Below are 21,540 nucleotides of genomic sequence, written 5' to 3'. Positions count from 1 at the left end.
CTGCTGTCTCTGGGAACAGGCGGCTCCCTCCCACCTCTACCTGCTCACCCGTCCTCTGAAAGGGAGTCCTCAGCAGAGGGTGAAGGCACGCAGCCTCCCCGTGCAGCTCCCTCTCCCTGTCCACGGGGTCCCCTTGGGTTTACATTTTCCTTTGTGATCACCTGGATCGAGTTCTGGGATCTGCCGGGCAGCGTGGTGGCCATCGTTGACAGCGACGTGCGCTTGAGCTGTGCTCAGGGAGGAAGCGTTGTTGCCATGGAAACGTCATTGTTGGTGGGGGGTTGTGGATTGGGGCCTGAGCTTGACTTCTTTGTGTTGCAGTGTTTACGGGGATCACATTGTACTCCATCGATTGTGCCCCGTACATACATGTGAATTTTGTCAATAAATAAAAGATACATCGGCCAGAAACTTTACCAAATACATCTGTGTTATGAGAAGATAAAATTTCCCGTAAGCAAAACCCATGCAAGTTGCCGACGTGACTGGCTCAGAGTTCCCGTCTGTGTGTCTGCAGGCCACAGCTTCAATGCGGTCGCTGTCACCTGCAGGGTGTGCAGGCCTGGTGGACTGACTCAGGCTGCAGGCAGCGGCCTGGCGCTGGGATTCTGTACCTCAGGTGTCCGAGTGGAGGCTTTGGACCTGCACATCTGGGATCTGAGGGTGTGAGTGGGCGGGGGGGTGGGGGGGAGTCTTCCTGATCAGTCCCCATCCCTGAAGCAGAGCCAGGGCTGGGGCCACACAGGGCTTGCTGCACCCAGGGGCCTGAAGTGTGCTGGCCGGCCATGGGGGTATGCCTGGGAGAGGTGGGGATGACAGTGGCAGTGAGGGCCCTGTGGTTGCCCACTGTGACTGCGGGTCATCCTTCCTGGGAAAGGGGGCCGCCGGGGGCAGGGGAGGAATCAGGGCAGGGATGGGGCTCAGAAGGGGTGATGTCACCCACCGAGAGAGGCCAAGGCATGGCCTGACCCAGGGCTCCCACGGCACAGCGTGGCTTGGCTCGGATCACTCCTGTCTGGCTGTTCCCGTCTTCCTTCTCAGGAGATTTGTGAAAACAAAAAGGAGAGGTGGCTTCAGAATGCAGCTTTCCAGTCCACCGTGCACTTGCGTGCGTTCCGGCAGGTGCGAGTGAGCAGGTGCTGTCTGCAGGCCCCATGAGAACGTGGGTGCAGGGCCCAGGAGGGGCAGCGTCCGGGCCCGGTGTCACTGTCCTTGCTGGGCTCCCGGGCAGGATGCTGCCCAGGCCAGCGTGCTCTCGTCCTGCTGACCCTGGGAACGTTCTGTTGTTGGAAGAGAGGCTGGGAGTGCCTCGGACCGCAGCACGGGGGCTGTCCCGGGCTTGGGTGTCTTTGCTGTGGTGGTTGTCCACAGCCTCACACTGGGATGTCCCGGGAAGTCAGAGGACAGACTATAGAAGTGGCTTTTGTGTCGCCCTCACGCCTGGGGAAGCCACTGTCACCTGGCCATTTTGGCTGAAAGCCGTCTCTGCCGATGACTCCGCAGACGTCTCCTTCCACACTTTCCCGGCTGTTGGCAGTTCTTCCAGCCGCCCTCACGTGTGGAACAGGTCGGCTGTGAGAGGGGCTTGTCTGTGTCGTGGGGCTCGCCCCCTTGGAAATGTCACGGGTGTGTTACTCATTGTCATCCTCTGAGCGGTGACACCGTGGGACCACTGACCAGGGCTCCCCTGTTTTACGCCAGTACAGGCACCTGACGCTGTTTATTTGTTGATTTTCAGGACAGACTTCTGCGTCCACAAAGACGAACCGTGCGACACCGTGGGTGAGTTGAGACCTGCGGTCGGGAGTGAGGGCTTCGGTCCTCGGGTGAGCTCTGTGAAGCCTGCCGCCTCTCTTCGTGTACCAGGGCTCTTTGACCTTATTGACTTCTGTTTGTTTTCCAAAATGGTTTGAAATCACTCACAGCAGAAGGCATATCCTCCACAGAATGCGACTGAAAAATGACATCAGGCCGTACTTTGTGGTGTGACAGCTCTAGCGCCGATCGGGTATGCCAAGTAACCTGGGGATGGCTATGAGTATACGGGAGGATGCGTGCTGGTTCTATGTGGATATCCTGCCATCCGTGTCAGGGACTCGAGCATGTGCCGACTTGGGTATCTGAAGGGGTCCTGGAGCCCACCCCGCATGGCTGCGACTCTCCGTCCCCAACACGGCGCAGCCACCCCACCGTGATTTCTAAAGCGCCCCTCGTCCTCAGCCGAGCCCCTGCCTGCCGAGCCGGGGGTGCCTGTGCTGTGTACCCACAGAGTGATCCTGCCCTGGACAGCCGAGCGCCCCCATCAGGGCAGCTGGTTCTGGCTGTCCCCGCAGAGCCACCCCTCCCGCCCCTTCCCGAGCCCCTGGTGGCTGTTTGTCGAGTCGGTTTCTGATTTTGTTGTCCAACATCCAGTCTACTTTGCTATTCTGTTTGATGGCCCAGAACTGAAAAATCCGAGTGCCGTAGACGGGGCTGCCGACGCCGAGTCTGGCCGGCTGCTTTGGAATCTTGGCTGCAGCTCGGGCGTGCGCTGCTCTGCCCCGAGTGCTGTGGAAGGTGGGGTGTCTGGTACCTGGGGACAGCGAGCAAAGCTTTGGGGTCCCCACGGTGGAGGAATTTGGCAGCAGCGCTGTCTTGTTTTAACTGAGGCGTGATTCCTACAGTGTAGCAAGCACAAATCTTGGTGGACTTGTAGATGCATGCCTATGCTGGGATTTTTTTTTTTTTTTGAGTTGTATTTATTGACACAGTTTTATAGCCGTGTTTGAATGTTAATCTTTGTCTATTGTGGCATATATGTGAAATTTGCCCTTGGAACCGACCTTGGGCATGTGGTTCAGTGGCTTTCTGTCGTTTGCTACGATGTAAGCCGTCCTCTGGAAACCACCACTCAGATTAGGATAGAATCAGCCTGCAGAGGGCTGCCTGGTGCCGCTCCCCAGTCCCTGCTCCCGAGAGGTAACTAACGTGTGGTTGTAAGTGCACGATCGCTGTGCTACAGCAGGTTAAGCCTGCCCCTGCAAGGGTGTGTGGGTGCCGGTTTCAGTCCTGGTGCTCTGCTGCTGATCCAGCTCCCTGCCATGTGCTCGGGAAAGCAGCAGACGATGGCCCACGTCCTCGGGCCCCTGCCTGCCTTGTGGGAGACTGGATGGAGGACCAGGATCCTGGCTCCAGCCTGGCCCGTCGGTAGCCACTGCAGCCACTTGTGGAGTGAACCAGAAGATTGATTCTCATTCTCTCTCTCTCTCTCTCTCTCTCTGCCTTTCAAATAAATAAATACATACATACATATGTGAAGCCTTTAAGCCCTAGACCCCAGAGATTAATGCGAGTGACACCTGAGAGGGTGCTCTGAGGTGCTGAGTGGGTTTCGGGTTCTATGAAGAGTACTTTCCGTCTCCACTACCCAGCTGGCATCAGCCCATTTGCCAGTGTGAACTCCTGCTTGTGAGGAATGGGCAAAAGGGGTGTAGATCAGGAGAGGCTGGGGGGCCTGGCTTGGGACGCCAGCAGCACCTGGGGTGCTCAGAAGGGTGAGGCCACAAACCCCATGTAGAGAGGTAGTGGTAGAGCCCGACTGTGGCCAAGGGCCATGACCTCCTTCTGTCCCCAGCTCACAGTCCAGGGCCTTGGCCTGAGCCGCCTGTGCAGGGGTGATGGGGGTGACAGAGGCCTTGGCCCTTGTATGTCCTTGGTGGGGGGCAGTGGCGCCTCTCACAGAGAATCAACATGGGATCCCCAAGGGGGACCAGTGTGCTTTCACCAGGGCCAGGACAGCAGCTGGCAGGATGGGGTGTGAGGCTTCTCGTCTGGCCTTCCCAGGGGTCCATGCATGTGGCAGAGTGGGGCTTCCCAGGTTCGCAGGGGCTTCACCAAGCTCCCCTGTGCCTAGGAGGCCCTGACCGAATGGAGCAATGGATGCATGTTGAAAAAACCCCAGGGGAAGGCCCCCTCTCCCCTTCCTACCTCCAGGCTCTGCCAGGGCTCCTTGGGCCTTGCTGGAGTGGGAAGGACAGTAGGGGCAGCACATGAGGGCTCTGCTGATGACCGTCCAGTGGGAGGCGGCTCTGCAGAGGCTCCGCCCCTACCGGAGGGCCGCCCGCCTCCCTCCTAGGGCACGTGCTTCCGTCTGTGCACTTGCTGACTGCGTTTTTGCTTTCCAGCCTCAGTCATAACGGAGATGACATCCTGGGGGAGCTCCCTGCCGTCCCAGGAGGTGAGCGGACGGGCCAGCAGCGAGACCTGTGCAGGCCACAGCTGCCCTTCACATTCCTCTCGCCTGCTGGCCAAACATGCGGCTGCATCCCAGTTGGTGGGCACGGGTGTCCGTGCTGCCCCTGCCCCGACTGCCGGCCCAGCTGAGCCACGGGGCCTTTTGGGATAGCCTGGATCTAGCTGGGGTTGTTTTTCTCCCTTGCTTGGTCTCCTGTTGTTTTTTAATTAGTGGAGAAGCCTCCCTTTGCACCCGTAGGGGAGGAGAGGGCTTCCCCCAGGTGCGTTCCTGAGCCATGCTGGTGCTGCGAGGGTCTCCATGCCTGGTCTGGGCACCGGGGCCTGCGGAGTCTTCCACCCAAGGAAGGACCCTGGCCTGTGTCACCCGCAGCACCAGGACAGGTGGCCCGCAGAGATGTGGCCCCTGACCTCCCAGCAGAGAGCCTTTCTGGGGGGGAGTTGAGGAAGGGGGGCCGCCCGCCATGACCACTGGGACTGGGAATGAAGCCTCCTCCATTTACTTTTGAAATTGTGTGTCTTCTGTGTGTCTTTATTCCATGGAGAGGAGGGAGGGAGGGGCAGGCAGAGAGAGAATACCCTCTGCTGACTCACTCCCCAGATGGCAGCATGGCTGGGGCTGGACCAGGCCAAAGCTGGAAGCTGGCAGCCCAGTGCAGGTCTCCTGCGTGGGTGGCGGGGACCCGTCCAGCGGAGCCATCACTGCTGCCTTGCGAGGTGCAGAGCGGGGACCCATACCTATGCACTCTGATGTGGGGTGTGGGTGTCCCGGCCAGGGCCTTAGCCACCTGCCCTCGAGGCCCGTCTCTCTGTAGGCTGTTGGAGCCGCATGCCTGAGCCCGGGAAGCCGAACGGTGCTGGGCGATCGTGAGAGGGCACGGTGCTGGACCCCTTGGGTTTCTTCACTGGATGTGTCACGGAGGGAGACAAGTTGTGAGCTCTGTGCCATTGTAATTTGGGGCTTAGGCGAGAAAGGAATTCCACTGCCTAAAAGCAGACGTATCCAAATGCATCCTCAGGGCTGTGCTTCAGCCCTGCCCTTGGTCTGGGGTGCCCGTGGGGGACAGGCGCGCAGGGCGTCTGGCTTTCCTGTGGGCGGCTTCTGAGTCTTCACCCTGCCGTGCTGGGTTTGTGAAGAAGAGGGCCCTGAAGTTTGCCAGGGAGGCTGGAGAGTGGTGTTGGAGGTACAAACTCAGGCGCTCTGCTGGTGAGCCGAAGCTTAGGGTTCCTGCGTCTCCGGGGGCTTTCTTGTTCATTTCACTTTATCTCGGCACTCCTTGTAACCCCACAGAAGCGGCCCTTCAAGTGGTTACCCGTGACCCGTGATGGCTTGATGCCGGAGTTTCGAGTTTGTGAAGGTGCAGGATCCACGTTCACTTCGGAGCCGTGGACTCAGATCTTGTCTGGGGCTGGCGCTGTGCTGTCCGAGCCTCCCTCTGATGCTGGGCAGCAGTGGCGCGTGCCCCTCCCGGTCAGCCTCTCGGGCCGAGGGAGACCCACGCCCCGCAGTGCACCGTTGCCCCGGGGTTTCTTTGATGCTGTGTCTGGGGGTTGTGCGTCCAAGCATCAGCACAAAGCACCTGTGCACACCCATGCGACAGTCAATGCTTTGTCACAGGGCAGGCTTTGTGTGGGGTCACTCTGCCCCACTGCAGGCCCGCGTCAGCGTTCGCGGCACGTTCTGGGCAGCTCCATGCCGCTCTGATGTTCGGCAGGCTCCGTATGCTCGGTGGGCCTCTGCCTTGCATGTTTTAAACCTATGACATGGCTATCCCAATGGGACCCCGCCACACGTCAGTGTAGTCTCAGAGCATTGCCCCGCTTTGCGTGAGTAAGCTCTTGCGGCCTCAGATTGAAGCTTGTGCACACTGGGGCTTTGTGTCGACTCCAAGCAGGTTCCAAGGCCAAGGTTGAACGTTGATGACGGGGTAGTTGTCCCGAACCAGACGGCCTGTGGGTTTAGCAAATGCATCCGTTGTCAGGAGTCCCGTTGGCGTTTAGAATCATGCTTTTGCCCACACTCAGTGCTGCTTGAGGGGCTCTTTGAAAGGTTTCAATTTGGGGACTCAAATATGCGTGCAGCTGGCCTTCAGAGGCCGGGCTGCTTCGGCAGGGTCTGCCTTCCTCATACTGTAAAGAAAAAAAGAAGCCAGCTACTTAAAAGAGTTAGGGAAGCGGCCTTCTGTCAACTTTAGGGCATCACAGCCCACAAATTCCACTTGGATTTCTCGGCTAATAGAGTTTCTGGGAAGGCAAAAAAATTAAAAAGTATCCATTTGTGTAAGCCAGTTCCTTCTCGCATAGGTTTACTTGAAACATCAGTAGAGAGAATTTTCTCAAAAAGGCGCCTAGAGCTGTCTCTGGATATTAGAGAGGGTCACACCCCCGGCGTTTGGAAGACACAGACAGGGGCTGGGTGTCTCCCGCGCGTGCACCTGAATGACTGGGCACCACGCTGGTGAGGACAGAGGCCGGGGCGGAAAACACATGTGGACAGAGCCACATATGCACGCGTGTACATGCACATGCCTGGCTGCGTGTGGTCACTGAAGCCGTGCAGGGTGTGGGCTTCTGGAACCTGCGGCCTGGTGAGGCGTCCTCTGTGCCCACGCGTGTGGTAGCTCTCCACTCAGTCGTAGCTGGCAGGAAGTCCGTGACCGAAGCCGGTGTCCCAGGGGGCCAAGTTCAACTTCTCAGGTTCCTCCAGCCAGGGCCCTGTCTAAGGCCGCATAATGGCTGAACTCGGTTGGAAAACGGTGAAACCACGTGGGCATCTCCCTTGGGGGATGGGGAGCCCATGCTGGTTTTGGAATCAGACGTCAGCAAACCACGCGGCCGTGCCTGGAGCCGGGGGCTGCAGAGCGGGAGGCCACAGAAGCAGGCAGCCCACTCCGCGGGCTCGGTCTCTGCCCTTTACACGCGGGCCTGGAGCTGCCTTTGGCCTTCGGATCAGGGAAGCGGGTGCAACAGTGGCGTGGGCGCCTCCCGGCGTCCGTGCGCTGACAGATGGCGAGGAGCCCCTGCGGTGGGGGCCGCTCCCAGGATGCAGCGGGAGGTGTGGGTGCCGGGCCCTCGGCCTGCGCTCCCTGGTGATGGTGGCAGGGGAGCCGCCGTGTCCCTCAAGGGTCCTCAGCCGGAGGAGCACTTTGACGCCCTGGTGCTGGGTGCAGGGTGACGTCCTGGTGCTGCAGGTGCTCACGGCACGTCGTGTCGCGTCGCCGAGTCAGTGCCGAGCCCCTGTGAGGTTGGTTAAACAAGCAGCACCCTCACTGAGCACAGCGAGTGCAGGGGATTGACTCGCAATAGGGGAGCGGGGCCCCTGGGAGATGGCGCTTAGACACTGAGTCGGGAAGAGCTCTGGGAGCCTGCGCCGGGGCGGGGGGAGGGGCAGAAAGTGCCATCCGCAGTGGCCTTCCTCCTGCCTCCTACGGTGTGGGCCTGGGAAGTCTCAGGCACAGAGTCGGGCAAAGGCTCCCCCCTCGGTTTCCGGTACAGCGAGTCTCACCCCCTTCAGGACCCCATGGCGAAGGCTGAGCTTGTGCCCAGGCCGCCCACGGGAAGGGGGAACAGGCAGTGCTGTGGTCTGAGCTCGGGCGCCACGGTTGACCTGGCTGCGGGTCTTGCCTTCAGCGCTGTCCTCGTGTGACTCATCTATCATCAGCCCTGCTGTCTTGTCTGTAAGATGGCCAGGGCTACCGCGAGGGCTCCGGGCAGTGACTGATCCCCCAGAAAACTGAAGCTGACAGCTGTCAGTGGGGAGGTCGAGACATGGGAACCCTGGGGCATTGCTGACGGGGACGTGCTGTGGGCAGTGGCTATGGAAAGCAGCTTGATGGTTCCTGTGGCGGCTCTAAAATGTGATCCGGGAACTTCGCTTTTGATGTCCACCCAGAGGGAGCGGAAGGAGGCGTGAACAGGTGTCTGTAGACACACACTCACAGCGGCTTTGTTTGCAGTGGCCTGAGGATGTGAGCCTCTCAGGTGTCCATCAGCGGTGGGTGGACGCACGCGATGTGGTGTAGACGGGTGAGTGCTGTCCCACCTTCAGAGGGAGGAGAATCCTGACACGTGCCATGAGCTCAAGGACATCATGCCGAGGTCGGATCCACCCACCTGCAGTACCCAGGGCTCAGGGTCATGGAGACAGGAAGGGGAGCGCCTGGAGGGAAGCGGGGACGGGGCCTTGACCTGTCTGGACTGTGGCTTGGGTGTGATTCGCGTTTGTCCTTTGTGGGCTCGTGTGCTGCCTCGCGGTGGTGCTGAAGGAGGGGCGGTCAGCTCAGGGCTGCCCTGGGAGGGGCCTGATGACCTGGAGCTGGACTGGTTCCTTTAAGAACGGGAGTTCTAGAGAGCAGGCTGCTTCCTCCACAGCCGCTTGTTTCCTGCCCCAGAACACGCCCCTACCCACAGTGCTGCCTGCCATGTGACGCAGCTAGAAGGCCCCTCGCCGGGGCCAGGCAGGTGCTGGGCGAGCGTCTTGGAGCCCCCAGGCTGTGAGCTCAACGCGCCGCTTTCACGTATGAGAGCGTGCAGCCTCAGGTGTTTTGTTTCAGCAACAGGGGAAAGGAGGAGGACAAATGGGTGCACAGCTTCAGTCTGGGAGGAAGGAGATGCAGTAGAGATGGCTGGTGGCACAGGCTGCACACTGACACAATGGGAGTGTCCTTAACAGCGCTGTGCACTGAGTATGTGAGGAGGGTAAACTGTATGCAGTGCGTCCTTCAACACACGGGCTTGAAAGTGAAATGACAGGGCCGGCACTGTGGCTTAGAGGGTAAAGCTGCTGCCTGCAGTGCCGGCATCCCATATGGGCACCAGTTCGAGTCTTGGCTGCTCCACTTCCGATCTGGCTCCCTGCTATGGCCTGGGAAAGCAGTGGAAAATGGCCCAAGTGCTTAGGCCTCTGCACCCACGTGGGAGACCCGGAGGACTCTCCTGGCTCCTGGCTTTGGATTTTGGATTGGTGCACTTCTGGTCATTGCAGCCATCTGGGGAGTGAACCAGCGGATGGAAGACACTTCTCCCTTCTCTTCTCTTCTCTTCTCTTCTCTTCTCTTCTCTTCTCTTCTCTTCTCTTCTCTTCTCTTCTCTTCTCTTCTCTTCTCTTTTCTCCTCTCTGCCTCTCTCTCTGCCTCTCTCTCTGCCTCTCTGCCTCTCTGCCTCTCTGCCTCTCTGTAACTTTGCCTATCTTTAAAAACAAACATAATAAAGTGAAATGACCCAGACAACGATGGTTGTGAACTTGAGTCTCTCGGCACTTTTTGAGATTTTATTCAAGAAAGAAATGGTCAGGATGAGCGCAGAGCAGTCCTTAAAGAAGGGGACCCTCCTGCTCGCCTCCCCTGGGAGGGGTGGGGGGAGAGGAGGTGCGGGTGGTGCAGGACCCTGGGTAGGGTGAGCAGGGACAGGGAAGGAGAGGAATGGGTGCTGGCTGGGAGAGTGACTTGGGCTGTGGGAGAGGGGACATGTTAGGGGTGTTGTTGGGCTGAGTCGGAGCCCAGTCAGTGCCCCAGGCATGTGGAGGTGGAGCCAAGGACGCCTGTGCCGGTGTCCTTTGAGACTGTGAGACTGTGCTGCATTGATGTAGCCTCCACTGGCCCACGCGGGTGCTGAGGCTCACCGCAGTTGAGCTGATACTGTGGGGTTGTGCGTGGTCCTCGTCTGCGTCATGAGAGTCCAGTTAACACCTCGGTTCCTCCGTGGTGACTCAGCCGTCGGTCTTGCAGAGCAAAGAGCTGGGGTCAGGTGCCCTGATTGATTAATCTCTGGGGTAGCACGCGAGCGAGGCTGCAGGATCCGAGCTGGGGTGTTTGCAGCTTGCGTATCTCAGGCCGTTCCCCAGGCTGCTGTGGTCCTTGTGAGTTCGTAGACTTGAAGTCTCCCTTGTAAAATGAAGACTTGACTCCTGTGTGGAGCCGGCGGCGCTCCAGGCAGGAGGAGGTGATGGACAGCAGGCCTGGTTCGTGACAGCTGGGCTTTGGTCTTCCATGGCTGTGGTCTGGGGTGGTCTGATCCGTGGCCTGTGACTTGGGGACGCTTGACTTTGAGGCTTGGCCAGGACTCAGTTCCTGAAGCCAGGTTGCTTCACTGCACTGGCACACAGAGCACTGGGCAGCCTCAGGCTGACCTCGCCAAGCTGAGCCACAGGTCCTGGCCCTGGGATACAGATGGGGGGCTCTGGGTGTGGGCCAGCAGCTCCAGAGCCGGTGTTGGGCCCAAAGTGGAGCCCAGGCCCCTTCCTGTGTGCGGAGCAGCGGGTAGGCACAGAGCAGGGCACTCGGCTGGGCACTGCCCAGATGTGCACAGCGCAGGTTACCGCTTGCTGTCCCTCCCCGTCTAGGATGACTGGGGGACGACCGAGTTGCAGGACATGGTAAAGATTTTACCTGGAGTCTCACCCTCCCTCCCCAGGGTTCCTGTCCGATTTCTTTGCCAGGGGCACTTCAGCAGGGCGACCTGTGTCCTTGGCTGCCCTCCCCCGAGCTGCACTGCCCCCATCTGTCCATAGGGCCCTAGCCCTGGGCTGGTCAGGGAAGCTGGTGGCTCACTGGTCATCCAAGCCTGGACAAGATGCCCCTCTCCACTGTTCCAGAGCCCTTCCTGGGACCCCTCCTCCCCTTCTGCCGCAAAGGGAGCCCCTTCCTGCTCCTCACACCCCCCCGTCTCTCTGCAGCCGGCCGAGGGCATCAGCACAGGTGAGCCCCTCACCCAGCACACCCTCTTTGAACTTGGCCTGGGGAAGCTGAAGCGTTTCGCTGCCAGCACAGCCACCTGCCCTGCCCCTGCCCTGGTCAGCATGTGGATCAGGGGACGGCTCACCACCAGTGCCACGCTGTGCCGTGCTGCTGGGGCTGGTGACCATTTCAGCCACCATTCACAGAGAACTTCGCTCTTTAGTTCCTTGCATCCTCACAGCCGTATGAGGGAGGCGCTGCCGTAGTCTCCATTGTACACACGGGGAAACTGAGGCACAGCAAAGTACGCATGTTCCAAAGAAGCACTTCATGAGGGCCAGGATTTGACCCTGGGCAGTTCTGTTCTGGTCTCTCCTTCCTGCTTTGCTGTCTCACCTCCCAACAATCATTAAGTGAGGTATTATTCCCATTAGCAGGTGGGAAGACTGAGTGTCCAAATGGTTGCCTTTCTCACCCCCAATCATGCCACTCCTGAGTGACGGAGCTGGGGCCAGGCTCACTCACTGCAAAGCCTACAGCGCTGACGCCTGCCCATCCTGCCCCATCTGTGCACGTTCCTGGCTGGCTTTCACAAGCATGGAGCCGCCTCTCATCATTTCTACCTTTTCTCTTCCGTGTGTTTGTGACCTGTGCCATCATCAGGACTGGTCTCTGTCCCCACAGACCCTCCTGAGCAGTGAGTATTTACTGCGTGCTCACTGAGAGCCGGGAACTGCTGCAGCCCGGGACACACTCGGCGCACAGCGCCGTCCCCATGGAGCTGACGCCCTGGTGCAGGGCATGGGGCGCCTCTGTACCATTAGCAGTGAACTCCACAGTGTGGGTGGAGGTCAGTGAGAGAGAAGACAGAGCAGAGAAGGGCAGGCGGTTGCTGGGGTGGACTTGGCGTTGCCATGGGCGGCTGTTGGCCTTGCTGTGAAGGTCCCGTTTGGGAGTGAGACTCCAGCTGTGGTGTCGTTGGCCGGCCAGGGTGTCCAGAAATGCTGAGGCCCCCTTGCCAAACATGGTCACTTTCGGAGCTGCCAGGGTGGGTGCTGTCTCAGGGTGGGACAAGCCCCTGAGGCCCAGCACACCTGTTTGGACAGGTGAGTGAGCTCACCTGGGCATGCAGGTGACTTGGAGGTCTCCGTGGCACACGTGGCCAGCTCCACCTGCATGGGCTCAGATTCGGGGTCTGGGGAGGCCACGTGATGCTGATGCAGCTGGTGTGGGTCCTACATCATTGTGGCTAGGCGGGGGGGGGGGGGGGTGGTGGTCCTTAATTTGCTTGTTATGGTTTGTTAATTAAAACATGGAGGATGTGATTATAGACTAGCTCTCTCTGTGTTTACTGTCCCTGTGCTGTTATTACTGTATAAATGTCTCAGTCGTTTACTTTTTTTTTTTTTCCCACAAAGCAGTGGGGATGTGACTTTGCGAGTCACTTCCCGCATTCTCTGGGTTTGAGGCTGCGGCCATGCAGCAGCCGTGCCTGCCACAGCTGTGGGAGATTAGCGATGGTGATTGAGCCGGGCACGGGGACGTGGAGACTCGCAGTCCCTAGGATATTGACTCACATCCAAGCTCTCGGGCTTGCCTTGCACGTCCTGCCACCTCATCAGATTTTCCGGCAACTTGGTCATCAAGAGAGGCAGGGGCCGGGCACGGTCTGGTGTCACTGCCTGGTTCAGGTCCCAGCTCTGCTACCCCGAGGGGTCCCTGGGCGGTTGGCTTGTGCTTCGGTTCTGCCTTCCTAATCTTCAGCATGGGCAGGGTGGGAGTGAAAGGGAAGGAGCTCCCGTAGGTAGGGGCCTGCGATCCTCGTGACCACTGCACTGGTTTGAGTGTCTCCCCGAGGGCTCAGGTGCAGGGCGCTGGGGCTACTCAGTGTGGTGATGCGGGTGGGTCCTTAGGTCACGGAGGGAGCTGCCCAGGGAAGGGACCCCAGCTAGGTCTCCCAGGAGAGTTGTAATCAAAGCAGTGAGCCTGGCCCGAGCCTGGCCTCCTGTCTTGCAGTCTCGTCTTCTTGCACCTGTTTGCTGTGACACCAACTGCTGGGAGGCCCTCACCAGAGTCCAGCTCAGGGGGACCCTGACCTCGGACTTTGAGCCCTCGAAACTGTGAATACAACTCCCTTCTTTATTGAGTTGCCTGGTTTCTGGTATTCTGTGATAGTTAACACAACGATGGGCTGATCTGCCGTATTATCCTGGTTTTAGTGTTTCCAGCCCAGCAGGTGTCACCGACAGCCCTTCGGGCCCTCTGTGATGGTGTTTGACGAAACAGCTACTCCAATCAGAGCGTCAGCAAAACCTGGGAGGGGGCTGGAAATGCACGTTCCGGGCCTCCTGCAACCCCTCTGCAGGGACCCTCGCGCAGGGCCCGGCGGGCTGTGCTTCCACAGGCTCTCTGGGGATTCAGCTTTGCGAGCCACTGATCTAAGCCTTGGCAGCATCAGAGAGACAGGAGGGCTTAACTCCACTGGCTGTGTGTGTGGAGGGGTGGGGTCCGGCTCGCACGCCCAGGGGAGCCAGATGCTCGGCAGCTGCATTATGAGACCCAGAGGGGCGTCCCGTGGAGCCTCTCCCCCACCCAGCACTGCCGCGCCAGCCATGATGGGCAGGTGGAATCGCGGTCTCGTCAGGGCGTTCCTCCGGGGTGCCCCTGCGCATCTTCTGCACCCCATCTCCCACGTGGGGCCCTGCGGCTGCCTCTTTGCGGATTGGCGCCAGGGGAGGCACAGCCACAAGGTGCTGCTGGCCCGGCGCGGAGTTCCTTCCCCTTTTCCCACGGCGTTGCAGGCTGTTACCCCACGAAAGCGATCGGCTTTCCTTTTGGAAAAACCAATTCCGCGGAATGCTTGCTCCAAGTCCCCGCTGCCTTCCCTGACTTGATTTCATAACAGTCCAGATATTTCTATTGTCTTCTGTACCCCATGGTTACAAAGTCAAACAGGACGGAGCAGCTGCACAGGCGGGGCGGGGCGCCTCCGGAGAAGCCGGGCTGGCCGGTTCCACTCCACCTTGGCACAGCCGCTGATTAAATGGAAGGCTTCCCGTGGCCAGGGAGTCCTTGGGGCAGGCCCCCTGGGCTGGTCGCAGCCTTTCCTTTGCCATGGAGGGGCCGACAGCCAAGATAAACATGTGTTTGGAGATAAAGCTGAAGCCCCAAGAGGCTTTTCCTCTTGGAAGGGGAACGGGGAAGGCAGTCACTGTGCTGGACCCAACAGCTGCTTCCCCCACAGCCGGCTCTGCGTGCCTCGAGTGTGCAAGGGGGTAGGAGGCAGGGGGGCAGAGGTTACAGGCAGGGCCCAGGGGGCCGGACAGAGAGCACAGGAAGGGGGCCCAGAGGCCGATGGGCTCTGCTGCTGACCGCGGGCGACCTGGGGTAGGGGAGCTTTGCCTGCTCTTCCCTCGTGGAGTCCCCTGATGAAGTGTGGGATGAGTGAGGAGTGCGTGGCACGGTGCCTGCTCCCTGATGGAGGAGGGCGGCCGTGGGTTCCCTCTGCCACCCAGCAGTGCCCGGCAGAGGCACCGTGTTCCTCTCGGAAGCATCTGAGGCACACTTGCGTTCGCCCAGCACCACCGCCCGCCCTGCCTCTGTCGGCCCTCTGTTCACCACCTAATGCTGGCCTCCCATGGCCAGGGGAGGACACGCCTCACACCTGCCGGGCCCCTCACCTCCACACGGCCGCCCCTGCAGCACCTCCTACATGACGGAGGCGCACTATTGCAGCAGACCCTGGGAGCTCCAAAGGGGCGGGGTTGGCGGTGCAGCAGGTTAAGCCGCTGCCTGTGACACCTGCGTCCCACACTCTGCTGCCGATCCAGCTTCTCGCTGATGCTTCCTGGGAGGCAATGCATGATGGCTCAAGTGCTTGGGCCCCTGCCGCCCACATGGAAGAGCCGAGTGGGGTTCCTGGCTTCTGGCTTTGGGCTGGCCCAGCCCTCTGGGTGTTGTAGGTGTTTGGGGGATGGAAGATCTCTTTCTCTTTTTTCCCCCCTTCTCTCCCTCTCTCCACCTTTCAAGCACAGAAAATAAATTTTGGACACACAGTATTAAAATGAAGCCCTCAGGGCTGGTGATGTGGCGTAGTAGGCTAAGCCTCCACCTGTGGCGCCGGCATCCCATATGGATGCCAGTTCTAGTCCTGCTTGCTCCTCTTCTGATCCAGCTCTCTGTTATGACTTGGGAAAGCAGTGGAGGATGGCCCAAGTGCTTGGGCCCCTGCATCTGTGTTGGGGGCCCAAAGGAAGCTCCTGGCTTAAAATCCAGCCAGCTCTGGCCATTGTGGCCATTTGGGGAGTGAACCAACAGATAGAAGACCTCTCTTTCTGGCTCTCCCTCTCACTGTCTGTAACTCTACCTCTCAAATAAATAAATGAAATCTTAAATCCCTCCCATGGCTCTGTAACACACTTAGGGTGAAGCCCATAGAACTTCAGGCCCCAGAGCAGGGGGCCCATGGCTCCCTTGCAGGCCGCACGGGGTAGTGCTCATGGCCTCATTCACCTGTGCGAGAGCCACGCTGGGCTCTCCATGTTCCCCCTCACTAGAGTCACTGCAGTTTGGGGCCTCGCACCTGCAGGTCCTGGGCCTGGCATGCTCTCCTCCTGACGTCTCTGTGGCTCATGCTCACCCTTCCTTGGCAGCATTTCCTCAAAGAGACAGAAGTGGCTCTCGGTTCCCTCTCCGTGGTCAGTACCTGCCCTGCCGAGTGCGTGGGTCTCTCGTTCTCTGAGCAGGAAGGGCCCACCTCTGTCTGGGATCTCTTGCTGCCTGTCCGGTGACAGCACGTGGTGGACGGCCAGTGAAATCTTATTCTGCGACTGCATGGAACAAAGCACGCTTACCAAGCACAGCCGTTCTCCCGCCTACCCCGTGGGCTATTGGTGAGGGCAGGGCCCAGCTCCAGTGTAGGGGCTGTATGGCTTCAGCTGATCATCTCACGGAGGGGGACCAAGACAACTTTCTGACAAGTTCGTTTTCCACACTTAAACTTTTTTCCTTTGATTTACTGGAGAAGCAGGGAGACAGATGCACAGAGAACTCCCATCTGCTGGTTCCACGGCGCCCACGTGGTGTTGGCTGACGGGGACCCAACTACTTGAGCCGTCACTGCTGCCTCCCCGCGAGCTGGAGTCAGGAACCCGGGCCTGGATCCGGGCCCTCTGGTGCGGGATGTGGGTGTCTTAACCCCCAGGCCGATGGCCCGCCCCCTTCCGTCCTGTTCAACACCATTTCCCGTGTGCGGGAAGAAACCGTTCTTCAGATTCTACCGTCTGCCCGGGTCCCAGCCCTTTCGGAAATGCAGGGGGCCCGGGAGGTTCCAAGCTGCCGGCCCCACGGGGGTGGAGTGGGGCGGTCTCTCCGCCTCACAGACCTCGGTCCTGGGTCCGAGGGTGCCAGTGCCGTGGTGTCAGTGCCGACAGATGTCGTGAGGGCGATGCTCACGGCCAGGTCCCTCGGCCACTCAGGAGACAGCCCGGAGGGGCAGGGAGTGTGACCGTTGCGCAGGGAGAGGTAGCAGGCGGCTGCGGGCCGAGTGCTCCTGACCCAGAGCTCTGTGGCTGCCGAGGCAAGGCCCGTGCTGCTGGGACAGGGCGAGTTGGCGCCTGTCGCTCTGCCGCACCAGCAGGTGTGGGACAGGTAGATGGCTGACTGGGAGCACTCCAGCCTCTGTGTGACCTGAGCTGGCCTAGGATCCCCGAGGGTTTGCTCCGTAACTGGCACTGTCACTGTCCCCGGCCAGACTGCCCACACTCAGAGCATGAACCTCACCTGAGCCTTGAGGGCATGGGTGTGAGTGGTGGGGAGAAGCCAGACCCTCATGCTCCAGAGAGGGCACCACCTGGGTGGGCTGGCACTGGCACAAGGCTGGCATTAACTCCGCCATGGAAAGTTCTGTGTTGAGATTTGTGACCCGCAGCTGCCCCTGGCCAGTGCCGCCAGCCCAAGGTGGCTTCTCTGCCTTAGTCTGGGTGCACCTGTCTTTGTTACATCCGCTGAGGGACAGTCCAAGAGGGGCAAGGTCATCTTGACTCATTTCTGTTAACCTGCCGACATCTGGAGTGAGTACAGTCCATGGGTAAATGAAGATTCTAGAAGCCGACATAGAGACCGAGACAGGAGTGTAGTGGTCAGGGTTGATTCCCTGTGCTCAGCCACGGGGGGCTTAAAGGAAGCACACCAGGAAGTCTACACACATGTGAGGTTCTGTGACACGGGGCGGGGGGGGGGGGTGGCCGTGAAGCTGGCTCTCTGGGGAAGCAGCCCCCAGCTGGAGAGCTTTCGGGCAAGACACACTGAGTTCAGAGGAAGCCAGCACACGACCAGCCTGGGACGTGATTCCGACATCCTCCAGCCCGAGAAAGCCTTGGGCATGCCAGGAAGTTTGCACAGGGCGTGGGTGACGTCAGCTCCAGAGAGAGCCTTTTTATCCCACGTCCGAGAGCGGCTGGTGTGACGCTCAGAACGATGGCCGGATGGCAGACGGGCAGCAGCGAGGGGAGTGGGACCACGGCATCAGGGGCTGGCCGGGTGTTCTTCCGCGGTCCCTGCCTGGCTGGAGGACGCGCCACGATTGTCGCCTGCAGAGCTCCAGTGGCTGCTGCACGAGATAAGCAGCTTAGGCACCTGGGAATTGGCTTTGCTAAGTGGAGATTTAGCTGCGGAGTGACCGGTAGGGGACATTGCCAGGAGGCCTTACACCAGGGCCTCAAACTCCCCATTGGTTATCTGCTAATACGCAGATTTTGTTGGGATTTTATTGTTTTGGTAAATGGCGCATGTTCAAAACGTAAAGCGACCTGGGGCATCACCCGGCCCGGTCCTGGAACTCGCGAGGCTGTTGTCTCTGGACACAGAGGGGCCAGTCACCTTGCGGACGTCTTTATTGTAGAGATGGCGTTGGGGCATTTCTCCAGGGCTGTGTGGCTCTCGGCATCCTAGAGGAGGGTCGGCAGCCTCGCTGTGCCTTTGGGTGCTAAGGGTTGAGAGGAGAGGGGGGTGCCCTTCCGAGACATGCCTTTCTGTGTTCCTGATCCTTTAGGGTCCTTCCCGATGGGCCTGTCCCCAGGGAGAGCTTCTGCATTGGGTCCCTGGGCAGTCAGAGCACCTGGGCCTGGAGGTGCTCGGGAAACAGACACATGTGTCCGAGAGGGGTGCTAAATGCAAATGCCGGTCCTGCTGTCCTCATCTGGCCAACACATCGATGCCCGCAGGGGGCGGGGCTGTGGCTCTCGGAGGCCTCCTCCCTCGCCCTCTTGCTGCGTGCAGTCCAGTCTGGGCTCAACCCCCATCCACCCCTCACTCTTGCTGGTGCCCTGTGCTCCGGTGTGTCTAGCATCAGCTCCTGGGCCTCCTGGCATGGACACTGCCGTCTCCACTTGACACTGACATTGAGAGCGCCTGCAGCTGTGGCTGTGCACTGCGATGGCTGTGAGGGCGGTGCCCAGGCTGTGGCCTGTGTGGGTGGCCGTACTTGCTGTGATTGTTGTCTGGGACGCAGACCCTGTTGTCCAGGGTGTTTTCCTCAGTTCATGTGCTCTGTTGATGTCCCTCACGCAGGCTTGACCTGAAACTTCTAGAACTTCAGCCTTGGTGGAGAGGTCGGAGGCAGGAGTGGGGTGTGTTGGAGCCCAGGGACGGGCTGCACGCCTGTCTCCTTAGCCGGGGAGGGGGCCCGCAGCCATGGTTATTCCGGGCAACTTTGTGCAACTGTCTTGAATTACTCGGGCCCAGCCCTGCATCTGCCTGCTCACGGAGTGCAGCATGCTCGTCCTTGCAAGTCCCCTCTGCTCTGCGTGGGGCAGGGGCGGGGGGCAGCTTCTCCTGGGGCACTGTGGCGTGTGGGGGCCGGCAGCTCCAGCCGTGCACGTGGTGACCTGAGCATGAGGAAGTCGCCCACGTGAAGGTTTGGGGAATGTTCGCTGAGGACTCTCCTCCTCCTTCTTTTTCTTTTCTTTTCTTTTCTTTTCTTTTCTTTTCTTTTCTTTTCTTTTCTTTTCTTTTCTTTTCTTTTCTTTTCTTTTCTTTTCTTTTCTCGCCTCGCCTCGCCTCGCCTCGCCTCGCCTCTCCTCTCCTCTCCTCTCCTCTCCTCTCCTCTCCTCTCCTCTCCTCTCCTCTCCTCTCCTCTCCTCTCCTTTGAAAGGAGGAGAGAGAGAGATCTTCCATCCACTGGTTCTCTCTCCAAATGGCTGCAAAGGTGGGGGCTGGGCCAGGCTGAAGCCAGGAGCCCAGAACTCTATCCGGGTCTCCCACGTGAGTGGCACGAGCCCACGCACTTACAGGGCTCAGTACTCGGTGTGGTTTCTGCCATCCACTGGGCTCAGATGAGGGGAGCGCCCCTACCTGCCGCCAAGTGCACGCTGACTGAGGATAAAGGAAAGCGCGTGGCTCTGAGTCCCAGATCCATGTGACTTGGTAACAACTGGAGGGGCTGGGGCTTTCTGGGGGACCCCCTTGGAGGGAGGGAAAGACTGAGGGGATCCGTGTTGCCCACCAAGCCAGCACGTGGCTCAGCCCTCAGCAGAGCGGCCACTGATTCCGTGGTCTGAGCCGGAACAGCTTTGTCTTGAAGCTGGCACTGAGGTTCGGTGTAAGCCGTGAGGAGTCAGGTGCAGGTGTCAGGGTTGTCGGTAACGGGATGGAGTTGGCGGTTGGGACTGCTAGGGAGGACGTAGGCGAAGAGAGGGCCAGCGGCAGACAGCTCTGTCCCTGGACTTCAGACAGTTCTGCCCAGTGTCTTCATTTCAGTGTCCCTGGATGGCCTCACACCTTTGCCACTTAGTGCCATCGGTCACCGATACTGAGCCACACGCAGTTGCCAGTGCAGCTGACAGCCAGCGGTTGCATGGGCTTCAACCTCCTGCGTCTTGGTTCCAGCCCTGAAGTGGCTTCAGGTTGGACCGTATATTAGCTCCTGCTTGCAACTAACTCGGTCACTCCCCTGCGTAACCTCACCGCTCTTCCTTCCGTGCCCATGGGGTGGGTCTCCCACTTAGCTGATGCCCCCTTCACCCACCTTTGGCGACAGCCCCTACACTTCCCTCTCCCTGCCGTGCCCCAGGCCTGCAGGGGAGGCTTAGAGGCCCCAGGATTTGGCCAGAATCCCATTTCCACTACGTTGGCCTCCTGGGGTATGTTTTCACACCCAGCATTTGGTTTCCTTGAGGTTGCTTCTCCTTGGTGGTCTGGCTGTGCCAGGTACACATTTCTGCTTGGAGTTGTTTTATGTTCCCCCAAAACTATACCTGTCTACGTGCCTGAAGTCCCTGGGGTTCAGGCTCCCAAGAGTCTTGCGCCTCGTTCCCTCGGCTGCCTCCTGCGGGAGGTCGCAAACCTGGTGCATGCCCTGACGACCGGACACCGGACGGGCTCCCCTGGGTACTGCAAAGGCCCCTGTCCTCCTCCCTGGCCGGACCCCCGCTGCTCCACTCCCTGAAGCGGCACTGGAACAGTGCCCCTCACTGCCTGAGGACTCCTCGGGTTCTTTCCTGAACCTCCAGGAAGCCCCTGTGGGCTCCTCTTGCTCCCTGTTGCATCCTGGGTGGGATTGGGGCGGGGGTGGGGTGTGTGTGCCCGACACCTGGTTGCTTTAAGGACCCACATGCATTTTCTGACGTGACAGAGAAAGGATTCTGGACGTACTTCCCCGCTATGCAAATTCCAGAGGCTCCTTTGTGGAATCTTCGCTGTGCCCTGCAGAAGGCTGTCGCCAGCAGAGCAAACGCGGCTGACGGTGGAGCGACAGCGGGCGCGTTGTTGTGCCGCACATGGAAGAAAGTGTGTTTCTTGTGGAATTCAGGCCGCAGAGGCCACGTTCCGTGGCCATGGCTTGGTGGTAGATTTTTCCCTGCAAGGAGTCGGGGTGGTGGCTTGGTTCTGGGGAGGTCAGGACAAGCAAGGTCGCCAGGGAGACCCACGCCGCCCCCGCCCCCTTCCTCCTGGCTGCACCTGGGCCCCAGGTGGGACCTCGGTGGTGAAGTCCCCGGGCCTCCTGCAGTGGCTTCCCTGATCCTGCCCCCCGATCTGTGGGTGGCCCTGTCCTTGACAAAGAGCAGAACTGTGGAGAGCCGTGGCTCGGCCCCTCCGGCTGTCTCTGGAGCTGGGGCGAGGCCCCCTTCCTGGAACGTCAGTGCTGAACAAGGGGCCTCTGTGTGCCTGTGAGAGAGGCCGCGGCAGCACAGAGGGGAGGCCGGGGAAGCGTGGCCTGCCCCAGCCTCTGCGCCAGGGGCAGCAGGCGGGCCCCGGGAGAAACGAGGGCTTGTCACGCCTTCACAATGGCCTGGGTTGTCTCTCTCAGATCCTTCGCTCCTGAGCCTCTCTTCCCTTGGGAAGTTTGTGATGACCGGGCACGTTCTGACGTCTGTATCTCAGATGGTTCTTTCACTCGTGTCCACGTCAGCTGTGGAGGCCAGAGGCCGCTGGCACCAGGACAACCTCCCCGGCCCCCGCGCCCCTGCTCCTGCGGCTGAGCCTCCCGCCTCGGCCCCTGCTGGGCGCCTGCATCTGACTTGGCTCTGCAGTAGAGTCGCGGGGTGCAGCCCGCGGGCTGGGATCTGCTTGGCCGTCATCGTCACACACCACACGGAAGTCGCTGAGCCGGCTGTTCACCTGCCCCGCTCACACTGGG

General features: G+C 59.9%; 1 protein-coding gene across 1 annotated transcript in view; it reads left to right on the top strand.

The window, feature by feature from the left end:
- ADAMTS17 (ADAM metallopeptidase with thrombospondin type 1 motif 17) overlaps positions 1 to 21,540 on the top strand; it is a 268,667-nt gene that overhangs the window by 77,253 nt on the left and 169,874 nt on the right. The window contains exon 7 of the mRNA XM_051822951.2: positions 1,739 to 1,782. Coding sequence (XP_051678911.2) covers positions 1,739 to 1,782 — 44 coding nt within the window. The remainder of the gene's footprint in view (positions 1 to 1,738; positions 1,783 to 21,540) is intronic.

This window comes from Oryctolagus cuniculus, chromosome 12, assembly GCF_964237555.1.
Source record: "Oryctolagus cuniculus chromosome 12, mOryCun1.1, whole genome shotgun sequence".
Taxonomy (NCBI): Eukaryota; Metazoa; Chordata; class Mammalia; order Lagomorpha; family Leporidae; genus Oryctolagus; species Oryctolagus cuniculus.
The sequence above is the reverse complement of the archived record's forward strand: the minus strand, read 5'-3'. Positions and strand labels throughout refer to the sequence as shown.